We start from the raw sequence: 22390 nt of genomic DNA on the forward strand, positions 1-22390 counted from the left end.
AATTATTACTTAAGTAATGGCAGATAAAAAAGTTTATAAGAGAAATACAAGAGAAAAGTAGCAAAAAAATCGAATGATAGAAGAAGAGTCATTGAATAATTTTTTTTACTTTTTTGGTCCAAAGTAGAAAAAGTGACCGTGTATCTTACTCAATAGCTTTTCAGCAATCTTTTGTTGCACATTTTGTTAAGATAAAAATTCCATGACTTTCATCCATTAGATGTTTTGTCATGTGAAGCGTAGTTTTTAAGATATTTTAATTGCCCAACTTACCCCTATGCTCAACTAACCCCGTTGTACCCTAAACCTTTGTAGGTAGGTAAGGGGAGTTCAAGTCTTTATAAAAATATTTAAATAGCTTTGCTGCTAGAAAATACGTCCTTTATTAACTTACAACAAATATTGATTTGAGTAAAATCTAATAACTTATCATTAAAGAGACATCCAAATTTGGCTAGGATGTTTTGACCCACATTAATTTTCTTCTCAAAAAAAAAAATTGTGGGTCAAAATGTTACGAACCTTTCATGCAATATCTTGTTACAGTTCACTCCATCAAGTCTCCACTATGAAAGCCATGCCTGAGAATGTACTTTTCAGATAACCACTGGTAATAATTTGGCCATCGAATAAAAACTAGATTACTAAAAACCAATAAATACTTGCTATGATGATGTAAAAATTTTATCTATTATTGTTATTTTGGATCTTCATAAAGATTATTAAGTCTTTTTGAATAACATTTTTATGCAGCTGGCTTGTATTTTTTAACCCTCTTGCTCAAAATGAAGGGAAATAATAATTGATTCTCAGAGTTTTTATATTTACATGCATTTTTAAACTGTGAAAGTCTTTTTACTATCACATTATAATATTCATGGAGGCCACCAAGGATATTTAAACCCATAATCATGTTAGCCAACTTTAAATCCTTTGCATCATAAAAAGCAAGTATATCCATCTTGAGAATATCTAAAATTTGGTTTATATTTTGATAAGTTTTAGAAGCATCTTCAGCAACAGTAGTAAATTGTATACGTTGACTACTAAACTCTATACAATATCCTAATACCCTGCGTTTCCTTCTGCTCTCTTTATCAATCCTGTTCATTTTAAGTACATTTTAATCAAAAATATCAAAACAAATTTTTTTAATAAACCTGATCCATTAATTAACACTCATACAATAGTTATTAAATTTTCCAATGCTTTCTCACTTATTCATCAAAAAATGCTCTCTCATATATTGATCAAAGTATTGCTCGCTCATTTATAATATTCATGAGAAATTTTTATCGCAAACCAGGTTTCAACCACCTTTTTATCACAACTTCAAATTTCATAGACTGAATACTGTAAATATTTCTCACAGTTGATTCAAGATTTAACTTTATCACTTCTGAATGTTCAACTTTCTCTCCAGCTTAAAGGTCATTATAAAAGATCTTCTTAGACATGCATTTTAATAAGTTAATAATATCAAATTTAGCATTTGTGTTAACCAGCAATACAGTAATACAGTAATGGAATTGAAAGATCGTTGTTATTTGTCAATACACTATGAATAGAGGTCTGTTTTTAAATTGAATCCGTGCAAGCATTTATTTCACCAAACTTGTTTACAATCACTTCTGGAACAACCAGAACCACCTTGTCCAATTTGTTGACATAAAATACATACAACTAAACAAGTTGAAAGAAAACATTATGTTTTATCTTCATCGAATGATAGAAGAAGAGTAATTGAGTGTGCTGAGCGAAACGTTCTTTTGTTTGGAAAGGGTGTTTGAAAATTCACCGGCTCAGTTGTTACAATTAGGACCCTACAGTCCAATGTTAAGCCCAGTGGAAGCTATCTGGTCCAAAATAAAAATAAACTTTAAAAATGTTATTCGCATTCCACCTGTATTCGGTGCTGGGATTATGGAACAACGAACGCAGTATTTAGAAAGAATTGTTACTTTATTCATCTGAAATCTCGATTAAATTTTTTACAAACAAAAATGAAGAGAAAGTTTTAATTGACACCCAATAGGACATTTTCAGTTACCGCCTAAACCTCAAATGCCTTTTTCATGACTTTTTATATTTTATTGATATCATATTATTATTTCCAGCCTTAAATTACAAATTGAATTAGGACTACAAAATTCAAAATACAAAGAACTTTGTATTCTTTATACTTTTCTCAATTACAACTTTTATCGCCTCAATTACATCTTACGATTTCTTATTTACAACTTTCATGTTCTAAATTACATCTTACGTTTTTTAATTACATCTTTCATGTTCTAAATTACATCTTACGTTTCTTAATTACAACTTTCAGCTTCTCAATTACATCTTACGTTTCTTAATTACAACTTTCAAGTTCTCAATTACATCTTGAAAAGGTGTAGTGCTTAATGAATGGTAACGATGGTAACAACTAATATAAACAACGATGGTAAGAAATTATATTATAAAGTTTAAAATGGGATGAAATGCAGTTTTAGCTGTGATTAAAAATAGACTTAGAATTAGAAAAGTTGCTGATACATATGGCAAATTTAAATCTGCTCTACATTGGCATATTGCTAATAAGCCAATATATCAAAGTTGTTGCCAAATAGTTTCAGGGTATTTTTTGTGTGATTTTTATATGATCTATATTATTTTTTGTTTCGTTTTAAATTTAGTAATAGTTACAAATATTATATTATATACTAGTTTCGCCCTACTTAGTTTTTAGAATATATTCTTGTTTGTTTGTTTAAAAAGGAATTTATATTAAACACAAATTTTTATTTTATTTTAGTTGTTATTTCATTTTTGTGCTGTATGAGGGTATTGGCGTCTAGTTTATATGGGTATGGTACTTTTTTTGAGAGTTTAATGTCTGAACATGTTTAAATAATAAACAGCCGGCAAATGTATCATTTTTAAAGCTTTACAATCAACGAATACCTCCTGCTCTTTAACTGTCCCGTTATGCCTCACCTACTTGCAAAATATGAAAAACCTGCTAGTTTAGAGTTTTATTTCTTAGGTTGCCGTCGCTTGCTTTTAGAAATTGTTTTTTATTTTTTTGTTTTCCTATATCAATGAACTTTGGGAAATTTATAAAAATAGTGTTTATCATGATTAGTTTATCTGAAACTAGTTTCTTAAGTGTCCTTATATGCCTCGCTCTACGCTACAATTTATTAAAATAGCAAATTTAAATGAAAAAATAAGTACAACATATTTAAATCGCGAAATTCGGAAATATTACAAGCTAAGAAAATTAAATAATGACACTGAAACCAATGAGACACTTGAGCCTGGGAAAGTTAGCCTTGTACGATATTTTGCTTTATTAACCTTTCATCATTAAATAAAACTGTTCGCATTTATAAGTACTGCAAAGGCCACAAATAAATCTTCTTGCAAATTTTCTACAAAAAATTGTACAACTCGTTTAATGTTATCAAACTTAGCCTTTAGGATTGAAGTTTAAAATTTAAATCATTCAAATAGCCTGTAAAGTTGACCAGAAATGCTAAGTTACATATCCATTTTTGGTCACTCAATTCAGATAGTGGTTAATCTTTTATTTACATAAAATCTGTAATCTCATTTCTTACCTTGTCAGACCGTTTCACCATTTTCCCTTTGCTTAGCCATCTGACTTCAGAATAATATGTTACGTCATATTCGGTTGATATTTCATTCTAAACTACCTCAAGCTGACAATGGTTTAGCCCTCGGAATTGAAAAAAATTGATGGTTTTTACTACCATATTTATAACATTCTTGAGTCGAATGGACTTAAAACACAAGTTCTGTTGGTGGATAATGCAATGAAGGACTATCGAATCATGTTTTTGCGCATTTAATTCAGTTGCTTTTTTATTCAAAATTTGTAGAAACTTTAGCGTAAACCGACCATAGAAGATACACCGCCTGGGCATACTTCAACTAATTTTGACCATGGAAAGCCAAAACTTAAGCTTTATTAAAAATGTTTTTTCCTCTAGGATCCTTTTAGCGGATGTAAAGCAAGCAATTCCTTAGTAACAGTGAAATCTTTATCAACACCTCGAATAAATATAACCAGTTGAGCTGTGTCGGACATTAAATCTGGTCATTAAATTCTTTTTTTAACATTATTAGCCATAATTTCTATAATCCGGGCAACAGTTCGTTTTGAGAAACTATTTTTTTCAAATTCAATTTTCTTTCAGGGCACAAAACACCACAAAATTCTAGCATACACTCTTTGATAATTTCTCCTTCGACAAATGGTTTTAATGACTTAGCCGATTTTAAACTAACTATAAAATTAGTTTTCACAACAATTTTTAGTTGTGTTCTTTGTTTAAAAAACGTTTGCTGCTGTTTTTTCAAATTTGCTGTTAACTTCTGGATTTTCTCTTTTCTTATATGTCATGTTTGACTAGGTTCACCATAAATGTTGAACCGACCGGGACCACCCACCTCATCTCCACCCCCCACCAACACCCTTTCCCCTACCCCCTTCCTTCTAAAAAAAATAAATAAACAACAACAACAACATATAAAGTAAATTTAAAAAAAAAAATTAGATATTAAAAATATATAATCATATTTTTCAGATGTTTTGGTTTTTCGTAGAAGCTCTTTTTCCTCTTTAACATAATTGTAAATTGTAGAACTCAACTACATGGCATTATAAAATTCATAACACGTTGAAATTTTCGAAAAAACAACGCTTGGTTAAATGTATATATTTCATTAAGAAACAATTATATAATAATAGAATATGAAGAATTAAAATATAGAATGCATAAACAATAAACATAGTACTAAAATTATACATTAATATACTGTAAAATAAAAAATATAACTGATTATGCTTTGACAAAACTTTGTTTACTGCCAAATCGGGGTATAAGTTTCATGGATGTAAGTTTCGCTTGTATTGAATCTTCTCTTGATTTTTTTATTGCATAAGTACATAGATGCCTAGGTTTAATTCATTTGATGAATTTGATGTAGAAATATATAATCTTAATATTCTTTTTGCTTTTGTTAACCATCGGGCATGGGACATCTTACCCGGGGATCTGTTACTCAAATCATCAGAGCATTTGCCACTTATAACTGCCATTATTATTTCATACTCAGATCTTCAATTTTGACTTTTGAAAGTTCGCTTTTTGTTTCAAAAGCAACTCAATTAAATAAAGCATGCAAATTGTAAGGGACGTTGAACCCCTTTCTTGAGGGTATTAATTACGCCGTTGAATTTTCCTGTGTTAGTGACCGTACCATCGCCATCAATAGCCATCAAATTATCTTGATTAATGTTTTTGTAACAAAAGAAGACCATTAATCGATGTTTCAATACTTTTGGCAGTGCCTCGAGCTGGCGTTGCGTAACCAATATAAACTGAATCTGCTTCTTTAACAACAGATATATGTTCCTCAATCACTGTTTGTCTGTTACTTTTTGCTTCTTTCTTTACAATATTTAGCGTCTTGTCTTTTTGTCTATCAAAGTAAAAAGCATGTAAATGAAGTTTGTTGTTATTATCATATTAATTATCATTACGTTCTTTTTTCCCGCCGTATTTTTAATTTATCGACCACTTCATTATCTGAAGCTACATTGTGCAATACTGAAGAAACAATCGCAGCAGCTGCTCCGTCGGAAATACCGTAGCGGTCGCAGTTTTTTGATAACATTGGCAAACTTTTAACTGCATTTTTTGTTATTTTTTTAATTTGTGATGTGGAAGGTAAGTTTAGCCTATCAGGCGAAGAAATATACTCTTCAGACTCAATTGAAGACGATATCAACTCCTGCTGTTCAATATTACACTTCTCTTGAATTTTGTGAATGTGTAAACTAGATTTGTTTGTCTTAAAGGCTCTTGTTACCTTTTTCATAATTTTGTTGAAAGAATACAATCTATACCACAAATTCGTTCCTTTCTTGTCTTTGGTCAAGCAAAAACTTCTGCTCTTCTTTGGTACCTTTTTTATCTCTTGGACAACAACAAAGTTAGATTTGTTTACATTTATATTAACAAATGTCGAATAGAATTTGATCAGCAGATAACCTTTTTAAAGATTTGATGAGGTTTTTGCACTTTAAATGATAAGCCTTTAATAGCTGAGTAACTCTTGTGTGCGAAACAGAAGGAAGGGACGATATTCTCCAAACATCTTCTACTTCTTAAGACACAAGCTCGGCAATATCTAAAAATGGTTCTTTTATAGTATTTCTGCTAATTTTAAGTTGTAATCTATTCCATTTGTAACATTTCATGACATCTTCGTAGGTAGGCAATACATTAATATCTTGTACAGTCCAGAATATAGGGCACTGATATATATATCTTTTTTTTATATATATGTTTATTTTACAACTACAAAGTATTAACAACAAACTGATAATATAACAATTGATAAAAATAACAAACTGATTTAAAACTGAGTGAGTTGAAAACTGCTTTTAGCAGTCTCAAAAGTAAAAAAAGTGAAGGTTTTGATAAAATTACTGTCGATATTGTAAAATCAGTATTTGACGTCATTAAACCTTCTTTATTTCACATTTTCAATCTCTAATTAAAGTCAGGTATTGTTCCTGATAAGTTAAAAATTGCCCGTATTACACCAATTTTTAAATCTGGAGATAAGTCAAATATTTTAAATTACAGGCCCATATCAATATTACCATGTTTCTCAAAATTGCAAGAGAGAATAATGTATCACAGAATTTATAATCATCTAACTGAGAATGATATGTTGTATTGCAAACAATTTGGCTTTAAAAATAAACATTCTACTGAACACGCAGTAGTTGAAATTTCCAATTAAATATCTAACGCCGTAGATAATGACTGTTTTACATTAGGAGTTTTCATTGATCTGTCCAAAACTTTTGATACCGTAAATCACTATATTCTAATAACAAAACTCGAAAACTACGGAGTGAAAAATAAAAACTTACTTTGGTTCAAAGATTATCTGACAAACAGAAAGCAATTCTTATACTATGATCAAACAAATACAATTCCATACTCCATAACTTGCGGGGTTCCTCAGGGATCTGTCTTAGGATCTGTCTTATCTTAGGATCTGGATCTATCTTAGGACCCATTTTATTCCTGTTGCACATAAACAACTTATACTTATCAACAAATCTTTTAGACCTAATTTTGTTTGCTGATGATTCTAATCTTTTTTTTTTTTCACAGAGGTGTTAAATCACTTTTTAAAATAGTTAACGAACAGCTATGTAAAGTTAGTGAGTGGTTTGAATGTAATAAACTTTTATTAAATGCGGATAAAACAAAATATATACTTTTTCATAAAGTAAGTAAATCTGAAAATATTCCTCTTAAATTACCAGATCTTAAAATTAATAACACTTTTATTAAAAGAGAATCATTCATAAATTTTTTAGGAGTAAAATTGGATGAAAATTTACAGCGGTATTCACATATAAATAGTATTGAAAAAAAAATCTCAGAAAATATTGCATTGATGTTTAGGGCTAAACCTTTTCTAAATATATCATCCCTGAAAAAATTGTATTTTGCCTTTATCCATAGTTATTTGTCTTATTGTAATATTGTGTGGGGTAGTACTAACCATACAAAGCTAAAGAAACTCTACAACAAACAAAAACACGCGTGTAGAATAGTATTTGGAGCCGACAAAAGTGTTCCTTGCGAACTACTTCTACGTGTGCTCGGTGTTTTAAATGTGTATAAACTTAATTTACACCAAGTTTTATTATTTATGTTTAAAACACAAAAATGGATTATCTGCAAAAAAATATTTCAATCTTATTTTAATAAAATTAACCATAAATACTCAACAAAGTTTTCAGATAACAATTTCATTGCTCCAAAATATAAATTAAAATTAACTTCTTATTTAATTAAATACCGCGGACCTAATCTGTGGAAAAAGTCTCCAGATATTGTTAACAATAAACAGACTACATTAGAGCAATTTAAGGACGAATTAAAACGAATATTATTATTCATGGATATATCCAACTTTAAATGTTTATTTTAAACTAAAAACAATCATATAAAAAATAGATTTAATTGTATCAGTGATTAATATAAATTAATACAAAATACTTAAAATAAAAAACATTACATTTCAAAATAATTACATTTCAAAACAATTACATTTCAAAATAATGTTAGTGTATAAATATGATAAAAACGAAATTTGTGTAAGATTGATAAAAAAAATTACTTATTTGTAGTCATAGGAAGCTTGTAGAAGACCTAAGTCAGTCTTGCCATCGAGTACCTTTTTCAGAGACGTGTAATACACATAAAAAATCAGTTGCATACGTAGTATATATGTATGTGTTATATATATACCTTGTTGTCAATTTTTTTTTTTTTTAACGATTTCTATTAAAAGTTAAGTTACATTTATTTATTTATTTATTCAAATTTAACAAAATTTCTAATAGTTGTTTAATTTGATTATTGTAGTTTTTAGCTTTATTTTTAGAGAGTGTTCGTTGTTTAAGTTTAATAGTGATTCGTTTCTGAAAACTATTTTGTTGAAGCGTGTTTTTGACGTAAGTATAGTGGCTCTAATTTAGATTTGTGGGTACTACCCCATGCTATATTGGTATACTTTGTCTTCTAGTTTCCATAATGGTTTGTTAGTTAGTGTAGAGAAAATTACGTAACGAATGTAAACGCACACGCAACTGTATTCTTATAATATTTTGACGCACTAAAACCAAACTAAACAATTACACTATAAATTGACGCAGACGCACGCAACCACTTTTAAGTACCCTCTTGAAGTAATAAAAACAAAACTATTTGTAAACAAGGTGGGCTCAATAACTCTATATCACTTAACAGTGAAATAATAATATGCGCTTAGTTCAAAAAGTTAATTTTTTTACGCTGTAGAGGCTTCAAACTACTTTTTTAGTGTAACAGCCCGCGCTGTTACATTAAAAAAAATGAAAAGTATTTAACGGATTTGTAACTGAACCAATAAGACAGCACACTTTCACTATTACAACTGGATTTGAGAAAAAAAAGTTTTCGACCCACCCTTTTATACATTTGACTGTGTCGATAGAAAGCAATTTGCGATCTGCTGAGTTAATGAAAACACATGTTCATCATGCGCATTAGGGGTTGTCCATAAATTACGTCACGCTAAAAGGGGGGAGGGGTTTGTAGTTTTGTGACGACTCATACAAAACTTGCAACTTAAGTGTTACGATTAAGTGTAACGATTTGTAGATTTTGTGACGAGGGAGGATGGGTTGGGGGAGGTCAAAAACGGTCGAAAATTGCGTGATGTAATTTATGGACAACCTCTTATGTAGTGAAATGGCGAACAAGTATAGGTACATTTTCAACAGATTATTTTTTCTTTTTGTCTCTTCTGCGCATTTTTTACTTTTCTATTTTTTACGCAGTTTCTTTTCAATAAAAGATTTCATAAACATAACTTCCTCATAAATTGAACCCGTAAACAATATACCCTTTTCACTTAAATACGTATTGGTATTTTCAACGGGTTCCCTTTCGAGTACTTTGTTGCATCCATAAAAAAACATCATATTAGGCCATTGGAACTGACCACTTGGCAAAATAATTAATTCCAACATTGAAAATATTATCTATACCACTTTCAAACTCTTTTTCTTGTGTCATAGTAATTTTTATATATATTTTTTTTTATTTTTTATACACCTAGCTTGTTTTAACACCTAAAAATTTACTACTAAATCTTTCAGTTAATTGTTTTTTTAGGTCCTCCAAAACTTTACTTCAATAATAGTTGTAATCAATTTTTTGAACTTCCTAATTTGTTTTTTTAAATAAAAATATTTGACTGGGTACAAATAAAGTGTATACTTCTGATAATGGATTTTTAAAAAAATCTATTATTAAGAGCTTTTGGGAGATTTTCTTCCTCCAAGAAAAAACTCTTCAATAGTTTAAACAATTTTAGCATTCTCTCAGTTGCTGAAAAGAGTGATTACCGCCTACTTCTTAAATGCGATAATAGGTTGTTATAGGACAACTCAGAGGAATCGCAGAAATATTTTTTTTTTTTATTCCTTACTGTGTATATTAAAAAAGAATTATAAAATTTTAAAACTACATCAATAACCAAGAAATCGGTGGCAGTAGAAACCATTGGTGGAAGTAGAAGCTGTATTATGATTAATGTGTGCATGACAGCCAACTCCTTTTAAACTTGCAGACGAAGTTTCTTTTAATTTGTAACATACATTATTTATTCCGCAGGGATGGATAAAGCATTTTTTGGTCTTTGAGATAGCTAACTTCTAGACATGTAGCAAACTCCAACCGTTTATATGTTTATACTTATGTCAAATAAGGATGCTTTGCATAGCATTGCGATGATTCTCCATCGCAAATTTTGCGATGAACAGAAAAACCCTAAAATTTTCAAAAGCCCAATATTTTGCAAAGCATACTTATTTGACATAAGTATAAACACATAAATGTTTAAAGTTTAATCCATCTATTTAAGATAGCTATTTCAAAGATCGAAAAATGCTGAATCAGCTGCTGTTATTCCGTGCCTTTCTCTCCCGCCAAAATTAGTATTAGTATTATCAACCCGTAATACCGCAAAGCCTTTTGCGAGAACATTATAATTGTTCAATGTAACTATACAAAACGCTGTTATTAAATCAGAGGTTTCATTATACAAGGTTTGTAACTCAAGAAGTTTCAATTTTAGGCCATCACATTTCATGAAATAATGGATAAGTATTGAAAACATCTTCATGTATTAGTGATTACTTGTATCTGTAGGAGTTCTTTTGTAATTCCTGTTTAATTATCTCTACGGAATGAAGTGCTAATAGATTTTTAATTACAGCAGTTTCTTATCTTGCAGGAGATTATTTGCTTGCAATTTTGGATTCAGAAAATTTGATAGAATTGAGTTGTGCAGTCTAATGAATTAGATGTCTGATAGTGTTTAACAGTTTTATATGCAGCTGTTAATTACACAGCACATAATATAATATCTTCAGGAGAATTTTGTATTATCAGAAAGACTGATATATCCCATGATGAAGATGCAGACAATAATCTGGAACTGTGGCCTGATTAAAAGTGATCTCTTATGCTTTATTTTCTACTATGACTCACCAGATGGAACATATTGACCACCATACAACTGATGGAACAATTTTTTCATTTTTTCTTTTCTTAAACAAAGCCACTTTTTTGTAAAGCCGTTGGAAAGGTTTGTTGAAGTACTAAAATAAAAAAAATTATTAAAACACAAAATAAATCTGGCGCTAATAATAAAAAGAAATCAACGTCATTGTGCTGCTGATAATAAGCATATTAATGAGTTTTACTCAGAACTTTAGGCGTGTTTTTTTATATAAAACATACTAAATAAGGAAGTCATTGTATTGCGAAACAAATTTCTTTTTCTTTAGAAAAATTTTATCAACCAAACACTTACGTAACAAAAAATGTTTCTTTCAAAAAATCGTTTTTTTCAAAAAATGTTTAGTTTAACAATTCTGCTGTAACTGTATCACCATTATCTTGTCGACTGATTTTATTTATTTTTTTTACACTTTGGCCGATAAAAAAAAATTTACAGTCGTAACTTATAAAAAAATAATTACATGACCGGGGCTAGAAGAAGACAAATTTAGTCTTATCATTAAGCCCCAAAAAATGCGTCATTACTAGACAAAATATAGTTTGACAATAAAATATAGTTTCAATGTATATATCTCTGATATATATTATAAAAGAAAATTTAAATATATTGCATATCGTTTAAAATTTATAGTTTTTCAAAAAATAAGATATAACAATTTCTTTGTAAAATAAAAGAAACAAAATTTATTAAAATATTAAATGACAAAAATAACATTTAAGAATTGGTTTGAAAAATAAGAAGATATGATTTTATATAAAAACATTTTATTGGTAGAGCATTTTATAGTTTAACTTATTTAATTATATTTATAATACTTTTGATTGCCAATTAAGTAAAAGCAAATAAACAGTATAAAATAAAAGTAAAAGATTAATAAATAACGCAAAAATAAAAAATAAATTTCTCAAAAAGAAGATTATCATTTAAAATGATAAAAATATATGTACAATTATTGATTAATTATGTATTAATATTCTAAAGTAATTAATTAATTAACTATTAATTATTGATTTCTATTATAAAGAAGTTTTATTTGAAAAAATTTAATTCATTTTCAGTTAACAAAAGTAATTGCTTCAGTTTTGTTTTGAATTGGTTTAGAGAATAATTAGTTTTCATCTCATTATTTAATATTATGTTCCACAACTTTGGTCCTCGGTTTACAATAGAGAATTTAGTAGCGGAATAATAAGTTTTGGATTGAATGTAGTTGTATTTTGAAAATCTAGTAGGGTATATGTGATTTATTTTTTCAAAATTTGAATAAAATAAGATTGGTAATATATTTTTATCAAGTTTGAATATGAAAATAAGAACTTGATAGAGGTTTAGTTTATATACATTTAGGATAATGAGTTCATTAAATAGTGTTTGTGTGTGTGAGAAGCGATCTACGTTTGAAATTATCCTTATAGCCTGTTTTTGTTTGCTAAGCAATTTTTTTATTTTCGTCGCGTTAGTGCTACACCAAGCAATGTTCGCATATCTTAAGTAGCAATGAATAAAAGAAAAGTAAATGTTTTTTAAACAAGATCGATGTAATAACTGCTTTGCTTTGTACATTATACCTAAATTTTTTGATATTTTATCTTCAACTACACCTATATGTTCCCTCCAGGTTACATTTTCGTCTAGAAACACGCCTAAAAACTTTATTGATTGCTCTCTCTTTATTAATTGATTGTCAATAAAAAGGTCCGGAAGTTCTAAGGGAATATCTGATTTTTTATGTAGGCGATGGAATAAAGTGTATTTTGTTTTAGTAATATTTAAAGATAACTTGTTTGATTTAAACCATTGGCTAGTTTGCCTAGTTCTTTGTTTAATGTTTGGAATAATATATTGATATCTTTATTGGAATAAAATTTTCATTTAAGATTTTATTTAAGATTTTTACCACTTTCTTCACCAGAAGAAATAATTGAAAGATATTTCTTCAGCTGTTAGTGTATCCGAGGATTTGAAAACTTTTTTAGAAATTGGTTTTACAAAAGATCTTGTTCTGATTTTTGGAGGAGGCCTTAATTTTTTTTCTCAGGAGTAGATTGAACATTCATGCTGTATGTCAAAAAAAGTGTCGGATTAGGATTTTCAAGTCGGAAGACCATCGACAAAATGATAGGAGCAAACTTAATTATGTTTTGGTACATTAAAGTATTTTAGTCCTTTAGAAACAGCATGAATCCATGATCTCTTTGCGGTTTCATTAACAGGTAATTTGTGGAAACATAATTTTCCAGATGCAACGTTACTATATATTTTATAACGCTCTGGATAACGTTTATCTTTATTACAAATACCTACAATACAGCGATCATTAACCGTACTGTTTTTGAACTTATAAATCAAACAGTTATTAACAATCTTAATAAAAAACTCAATATAATAACAAAAAGTTATTTATTTATATTAATTTAAAAAAATTAAAGCCTACTTAAGAGTTACATAAGAATAACCAAAGTTAAATTATACAAAATAGTTTTTTAAACAACAAGAAAATAAATAAACAATCAAATAAACTTATTGCAAAAACACCCGCTTAATCAATAATACAATTTAACTATATGCTCTCATCTCTTCTATTTTACTTACGTATAGATTTACAGAGAAGATTTTATTTGAATAATAAATCAAAATTTCTAAACAAACAAGTAAATGATAAAACGAATTATACCTAATTCGTTTTATCATTTACTTGTTTGTTTTTATGTTTGTAAAAAGATTTGTTTACATTTTTGCCCACCCGAGAAAAATATTGCATCACGTGGTTCATAATAGCCGCTCAATTCCGAAATCATCTATTGTAGAAGGTGGTGCAACCAGCGTGCGCATCTCAATATTTTTACGTATGTTCGATATTGCAGGAGATTTTTTAAGTATGCCTGTTCATTTTAAACTGACCGGGAAAAATGATTCTTTGACAGGGACACTGGGACACAGAGCCTAAAATCGGATTATGCCCCGGTGTACCGGAACATATGGCAGCCAAACAGAAGACAATATTTAGTGATTTGAAAATAATTCAAAAAACTCTTAGCGTTAAATAAACATCAAACTAGAAAAGCAAAACATTTTTTTTAGTGATTCGTACAAATTGTATGAATTAAAGTTTAATGTGTATAATACGATAATGCATGATACGATGCAAAGTTTTCGTTGATGATTTACAAAAATTTCAGTAGGTTATTATTATTTATTTAGCTTAAATAAATAATTAACAACTAACCCTACCCTAGCCCTAACCACTAATCCTGACCCTAACTATAACCCTTAAAACTCTTGGAGCACCTAAATTCAGGTGCTTCAAAGAGTTTTAAAGTCCAAATGGTGTTACCACAGAGCACTGCGGAATAGTATTTAACCTGAAAGATCCCGCCTCCTTTTAGACCAGAACACTAACACTAAGGTTGCTTTTATCATAGTAATAATATTTTATACCATATATCCTACTCTAAGGTAGAAATTTCTAGCTTTTTTAGAGTGTGATCTAGGAATCAGTGCTTTTAAACCATCTAAAATGATAAAATTGTTTCTGACACTTTCTCCTTTTCTAGATACCAACATAATGTAAAGAGTGATATATAAATTATCAAATAATCAAGCTTAGTAAACTTTACATAAAATATGGAGTTTATTAAGCCCTATTTGCTAATTTTTCAAATACACCCAGGAATATAGAATTTCTATAAACTTTTATTAAGCCCTATTTGCTAATTTTTTAAATACACCAGTTTTATAGAATTTCTATAAACTTTTGGAACATATGGTCTATAGAAATTCTATAGAATTTCTATAGAATTTCTATAGAATGTCTATTAATTTCTATAGAAATTGCTATAAGCTTTTTTTCTATAGAAAAAAAAGTAGAAAAAAAGTTCTATTGGAATTTCAAAAGAAATTATATAGAATTTTATAGAATTTCTATAAACCATATGTTTCAAAAGTTTATAGAAATTCAATAAAACTTTTTTTCCTGGGCATATACTCTGAATATATATGATACTAACCAATTATACCCATAAACAACGTCTAGTTATACAGTCGATCAAATGTTTGCATCTATAATTTCATGTAGCATATTCAAACCACTAAAAACTCTGTCACGTAACTTATTATTAACTTTTAATGTCATTATTATACGTATATATATATATATATATATATATATATATATATATATATATATATATATATATATATATATATATATATATATATATATATATATATTTATCATTTTCATTCGGAATACGAAATATATATGCAATCCAAAATAATTTCTTGAAACAAAATAATCAAAACAAGCACAACTTGCTCCTGCCATTTCAAAATTTAACTATAGCAAAGTATAATGTTTACAATTTGATGCACTCTAAAGTAGGCTGAGGATTAGTATAGAGAGGAACCTAAGTGTTATAAGAAAACGGCCCGCGTTTCCAGTCTAATTAAATACTATGACCAGTGCCGTGGCTTGTGGATTTGGCCCCCCCCCAAAAACTAACCATTACGGCCCCAATTTTTTTTTTCTAAAAAAGTGGATAAACTTTACAGATTACTTCAAAACAGCTGGGTACCTCACATATTTTAACGTCGCCGTTCATAAGACTAAATGCAATCAAATTAACGCTTAAATTCAATTAGATATATTTTATAATTGTTAAATTGATATAGAGTTACTAGTGTAAATACAGTAAATGCATTACGCAGATAATAGAAGAATGTCGCAAACCATCAAAAAAAGGGTTTGCGACGCGTTTTCATGCTTGCAAACTCATTTATTATGCCTTCATAACTTAATGTTCTTGCAACCTCGTTCTCAATAGACAGCATTGCTAAGGAAGACAAACGTTCATCAACCATTGTTGACCTATTGCAAAATACAAAGAAATAAAGCTACACGTATTTATGTATAATGAAGCAAGATTATTTATACTAACCTATGAAATGTTTTAATTAGTTTTAACTTGCTGAAGCTACGTTCTGCACTTGCAACAGTAACTGGTAAAGTAAGAATGATTCGTAACGCAATAACTAGATTGGGATAAGTTTCTTGCAGCTCTTCTTTGTAGATGTAGTTTAGGAAGTCATATGCAGATTTTAGGAGAGCATTTTTTTCCTCCTTTATAACTATGACAAAACGTTTTAACTCCGATTCTAAATCCTCTGAATCTATATCAGCAAGCTTTATTTGCAAATTTTTGCAATAAGCAGACAGAGAATTTTCATTACAAGTTTTGATAAGACTCTCAGATCGGTAAAGAAAGTCATAAAGCTTTGTGACAATGCTGATCTGTTCAAAACGCTCTTTTACTGATGCAATTGACATATCAATTAGTGGCAAAAAGAAATCTGCTTTATACTGATGTTCAGGTTGCCAAGTGTGATCAGCACACTCGTATGAATAAATCGATTTTTTTTTTCGTGAACGCACCATCGAAAAAACCTTTTCAATGCCCAATACTTCTGCGATTTCTGATGCTTTAACACGTGCGTCAGAAAATCCATTTTTGCGATACTCATAAAGAAACGCTTTTGTTGCATTTATTTCACTAGCTAATATGTCGAGAGAGGTTGCAGAAGACTGAAGCAGCTTACTTGATTTGTTAATTTGAAATAAAACGTCATACCAAATAATGATTGATAATAAGAAAGGCCATGTTCTAATATATTCTGTCAGCGATCGTACTTCTGTGGAAGTTGCCCCATCTCTTTTTTCTAAGGCATGTTCTTCCAATTTTTCAAGTGCCTCTAAGATTTCTTTTAAATAGAAGCGAAGTGGTTTAACACAGTTTATTCTACTTTCCCATCTGGTATCTGATTGTGGCTTGACTGAAATTGCCACGCATGATTTTAAAATTTCCCATCGAGGAGGAGACGATGAAAAGAGCGTGTATAACCTTGAAAGAACACCAAAAAAAGAAATTGCACTGATGGATGATAGTGCACCATCAACAATAACAAGATTGAGTGAATGGTTAGCACATGGAACATATAAGGCCTTAGGATTCATTTCCAGAAACCTTGCTTGAACACCTTTTACTTTTCCTTTCATATTAGCACCATTATCGTAAGATTGACCTCGGCAGTCTAAAATATTTAGATCCCAATTTTTTGCCTGATTTAAAAATGCATTGAAAAGCCCATTTCCAGTAGTATCATTTACTGTGAGATATCCAAAGAAATTTTCGGAAATGTCGATACCTACTCCAGGAGTACATGTTACTGATCGCAGAATAATGCTCATTTGTTCTTTGTGCGAAACGTCTGGCGTACAATCTAAAATAATAGAATAGTATTTTGCCTTTTTTACCTTAGAAAGGTTTTTGGATTCAATCTTCCTGGCTAAAAGTATAATCAACTCGTTCTGTGTGTCATTGCTCAAGTAGTGCTCCTTGGTTTCTTTGTCCTGAATTCTTTGCATAAGCTCATTGAGAACGGTATCATACTTAGCCAGTAATTCAAACACCCCAAGAAAGTTTCCATTGCTCTTTGAACCAATGGCTGTGTCTGAACCACGGAATGCAAGATTTCTTGCAGAAAGAAATAAGGTAATGTCTTGTATCCTAACACAGCCCTCCAAAATATCCGCTCTTTATGAAGCAACTTTTGTTGTTTCTCGTCTATGGTAGCTTGATTTGCAATGCCTGCTTTACCAAAATTGAGGAAAAAGAAATTAATTAAGAAAAAAAAAGTAACAAAGCAATAAATTAAAGAAAATATCAGTTAACCTTTTTGTAAAGTCATCCATTGTTCAAAGCACTTGAAATGTGCACTGCATGTTTCGTGTTCTTTAAGTTTTTTTGACAAGCCTTCCCAAGTGTTCATTCCTTGCCGGAATGGTGAAGAAGTTATCCCAAAAAGTTTGCAACAAAAACAAAATACTTTATTGCTGTTCAAAGAATATATGAGCCATGTGCGTTCAAATATTTCTCCATTCTTCATCTTCCGGTTATAATAGTTCAGTGAAAATCGTCTTCTTTCTAAATTGTATGGAAAATCAATTTCGATCTTTTTGAAACCACGTTTAACAATGTCACACCTCTGTGCGTCAGAAACATTATCTGGCCACTCAGAAGGATCATCACTGAGAAAAATAGGCGGAATTGTTATGGCATTTGACTCTACTCTAGTATTCAAATAATGACAATCAGAATTATTTGTAGTTTCTGTTGGTATCGAAACACTTCTAGTCTGAACTAATGGTTTCAAAAAATGTGTTAGCTTGGGGTGATTTGCGATTTCCTCCCTGGCTGCAGCTTTTGCTCTTCTCTTAGTGGCACCACTTTTCACTTTTTTCATACCAATAATTATATCGTGATATACTATCGAAATATAATTATAAATTTTTGGAAACCTTCATTGTTTTATTTTTTTTATATATAAAAAACTAACAATGCATAATAATAATAATGATAATAATAATAATAATAATAATAATAATAATAACAATAATAACAATAATAACAATAGTAATAATAGTAATAATAATAATAGTAATAATAATAATAATAACAAAAAAATCAGTTCAATGATAATGGCCTTATAACCATTTGAACTTTAAAATAAACAAATGCAAAGCGTAACAGTTTTCCAATGCTATACATTTGTTTCTTTAAAACCAATGAGTATGATTTAATTGAAACAAATAATAGACTTTTTATTTCATAGTATTAAAGCAAAAGTAATAACATATAGCATAGTAATAAAATAAATTATTACCAAGATAAATTGTGAATCGCCAAAAATAAAAAACGATTTATAATTTATAAATAAATAAACATTGAAATATGTAATCTAAATACAAATAATAACATATTCGCACCTAATAAAATATGCGAATTAGAGAAATATATTTCTTCGCACGATTGACTGCTGCTTAATGGTTTCTCTTTAACGGTCCGACAGATTTTTATAAAGCTCGCGTTTTTCATAAAATTCGGACCTCGGGAGTTTAGCATTTTTTTTCTTTTTTTTCTACATGAAAAATATTATTGCTTTTTTCACGCTTGCTTAATTTTGGTAATATCGTGTTTAAAAGGCCATGTTTTTTTATTAATAGTAACAGTAACTATATATATATATATATATATATATATATATATATATATATATATATATATATATATATATATATATATATATATATATACAGTAACTATATATATATATATATATATATATATATATATATATATATATATATATATATATATATATATATATATATATCTATATTCAAATATTCTTATTATAAAAAATACAAAAAAAAATCATTTCAAATAACAAAAAAGGCCCCTAAAAATACTGGCCCCCCCCCCCCCCAGTTGGGGTGTGTGGGGGAGCCTAGCCACGGCTCTGACTATGACTATATATATATCAAAAATCCTATGACAGCAGTCAAATTTTTGTATTTTTTATTTGCATTTGATTCGATAACATATTTAAATTTCTGAGATAAATTTTGGTCTACAAATATTTAAAACGAAAATAAAAGATTGTTTTGAGATTCACTTTTTCAATTATATATGAGTATCTTAAAATTTTTTAATCTGGGATTTAAATTTTTATATCTAAGTTATAATCATAATTAATTTATTGTACAAAAAATGAATTTAAATATACATAAAAATAGCATTCCAAAACAAATACAGTTAATTCCCGATAACTCGAACCTCCAAGGGACCAAGGAAAATGGTTCCACTTCACAACTAATGTTCAACTAATGGAAATTCCCGTTAAGTCAAACTTTGGCTTATATGAGATATTAGCTCGAGTTAAGGTATTTTTCCTTTATTCAATGCTTAAGTATAAATACTAAGTATATACAATTATACTAGTAAAAGCGTAAATATTTAAATGAAAGAAATTATGTATTGTATTCACGCTGTACACTCAAAAGACAACATTGAAAAAAGTGGGAGGCTAAATAAGTGCGGGTTTCATAAGTGCAAACCAATTACAAAAACTGACGTAAGTGCCAACTAGCATAAGTGGGAATTGGCATAAGTACGCCGAATAAAATTACAAGTATTACAATAAGTGCAAATTGGCATTTTGCACATATGCAAGTTCTCACTTATGCCAATGTTAACAAATTTTTGACGCACTTATGCCAGTTCGCATTTATACCAATTCGCACTTATGCCAATTCGCACGTATGCCAATTTGCACTTATGTGAACTGGCATAAGTGCGAATTGACGTTTAAAGTACAGGCTAAACTACGTCAAATTATAAAGCGTAATTTTCTTCCAAGTAGTACTAGAAATCATGCTACCTTTTTCCAGACACTTACCATGGTGGAAACCCCTTGTCAGGCACCCTTAAACTTCGAAAAGTTGAAACTGTACTTATGTTACAGTATAAAGGTTGAAAAAAATCTAGGTTACTTGGCTAACTATTATATGTTATTTACTTATTAGCCAGACACTTTCAACAGTTCTAACCTTTAACTAGCATTTAGACAAGCATATATGTTAGGAATATTGGTAGTTTCATATCTAAAAACTCTAAAACTCAGAACTCTAAACACTGCGCCACGACTGTGTTTCGCCATCAGTAGGTTCATCAGGAAGAATCTTCCTGATGAACCTACTGATGGTGAAACACAGTGTCGAAGTAATCAAAAATTAGATAAGTGTTTTTACTAATTTATTATTGCTCTGTTCTTTTAGAACATTGAGCACTCTATTTGTAGAATACACTAACATAATTTATAGTTTATATATATATATATATATATATATATATATATATATATATATATATATATATATATATATATATACATATATATATATGTATATATATATAGCACCTTAATAACGACAATATATATAGATAGATATATATTATATAAAATATATTATATATTACTACAAAACAATAGACTCACTGGCACCTGATCTAAAACATACAAGAATTTCAAAAGCTTAATAATATCCTTATCATGATTTGCTACCTAATATTACTTCCCACGCAGCATAAAAAAAGAAAAGTAAAAATTAAACTCCCTAGCGGGAATAAATGGGCGCAATACTTTTTTTTGGCCCGCGGCGCGAAATTCCTCATATTACAGTATATTATACTATACTATATATAACAATATACAGTATTCCAAACGACGAGCTGTTAATAAAGAATTCATAACGAAACAGGCAGGTTTGTTGTTGAAATATTTATGTACAACGCAAATGGTCCGGGTTATTTAAACAATCAAGCCAAAAAAGACACGGAAGCGAAGAAATCCAATGATATGACTGTATCAGAAAAGTTTAAATTACATAGTTTTATGCAACGTACACACCAAAAATCTTAGGTGCAGAGAACTAATGGTTTACATGTTAAATAAGGCGGTCCAACAACTTGCGATGTTGAAGTCAAAATGATAAAGATGAAGAAAAAGAGGCCAAAAAAGGGCTGTATGTCAAATTCCCGAAAGCCTGGTGTTTCTCAAGGAAAAGGTGGACAAGGATTAAAAAACCTAAGCTACCGATCATATTTGATCACTAAGCTCTGGGACCTAGTAGCTCCAAAAATTTGGATCCTGTTAACAAATTCAGCTGTCCCTGACGGTGAATTATAGCAGTGGAGAAAGGAAAAAGTCTCAAAGTTGTTAAATGCCTTCTTCAAATATTTTGTAAAAATGTGACTTGAATGAACAGAGTGAAATACGTCTTATATAGCGCTTTTAAGTAAATACAAGTCTGACAGTATGCAACAAAATTTAATGCTTGTGACCAGGAACAACATGGAGAAACTTGAAAATAATAATGCCCTTTTTATAAACCAAATAAAAAGTTTAAAGTTTATCATCCATGAAATATATATTTTTTGACAAATACCTGCACCTATAATAAAGAAATGTGTCAAAACTTGGCTTTTAACAGAAAACGGAATTTTACATAATGCTTAAATTAAAGTCAAAAAATGTTTTTTTATGTATATTTATAATCAGGGGACATAATAGAATTGGAATAAACTGAGTGCACATTTAAATTTAAAAATATGTTATTTTGGGACACCGTATTATATAGTTATTTAAAGATGATTATAGGTTCAGGATTTTAAATAAAGAAATAATGACAAAGTTTGGTAATACTCTTCTTATAAACTTGATAAGCATGTCATAAACAAATATGCAATAATAACAAAAAAATAATAACAAAAAAATAATGACAAACCAAAATAATAACAAAAAAATAATAACAAAC

At 29.2% G+C, this 22390-nt stretch overlaps 3 protein-coding genes across 3 annotated transcripts in view; all 3 read right to left on the reverse strand.

Annotated features, from left to right (window-relative positions):
* Window positions 1-15883: 15883 nt before the first annotated feature.
* On the reverse strand, window positions 15884-17901 carry LOC136078371 (zinc finger MYM-type protein 1-like). The gene is made up of 2 exons (XM_065794104.1): window positions 16116-17901; window positions 15884-16045 (listed from the first exon to the last, which is right to left on the reverse strand). Exons 1-2 carry the CDS (start codon window positions 17597-17599, stop codon window positions 15910-15912), a joined length of 1620 nt encoding a protein of 539 aa, XP_065650176.1. The 5' UTR covers window positions 17600-17901; the 3' UTR covers window positions 15884-15909.
* Window positions 17902-18477, reverse strand: LOC136078876 (zinc finger MYM-type protein 5-like). The gene has a single exon (XM_065794693.1). It carries the CDS (start codon window positions 18475-18477, stop codon window positions 17902-17904), a length of 576 nt encoding a protein of 191 aa, XP_065650765.1.
* Window positions 18478-22267: 3790 nt separating this feature from the next.
* Window positions 22268-22390, reverse strand: part of LOC136078372 (bactericidal permeability-increasing protein-like) — a 36502-nt gene continuing 36379 nt past the window's right edge. The window contains exon 14 of the mRNA XM_065794105.1: window positions 22268-22390. This exon is cut by the window's right edge and continues 153 nt beyond it. The gene's annotated coding sequence lies outside the window, so the exon portion shown is untranslated.

Source organism: Hydra vulgaris, chromosome 03 (genome assembly GCF_038396675.1).
Source record: "Hydra vulgaris chromosome 03, alternate assembly HydraT2T_AEP".
In the NCBI taxonomy this organism is placed as follows: domain Eukaryota; kingdom Metazoa; phylum Cnidaria; class Hydrozoa; order Anthoathecata; family Hydridae; genus Hydra; species Hydra vulgaris.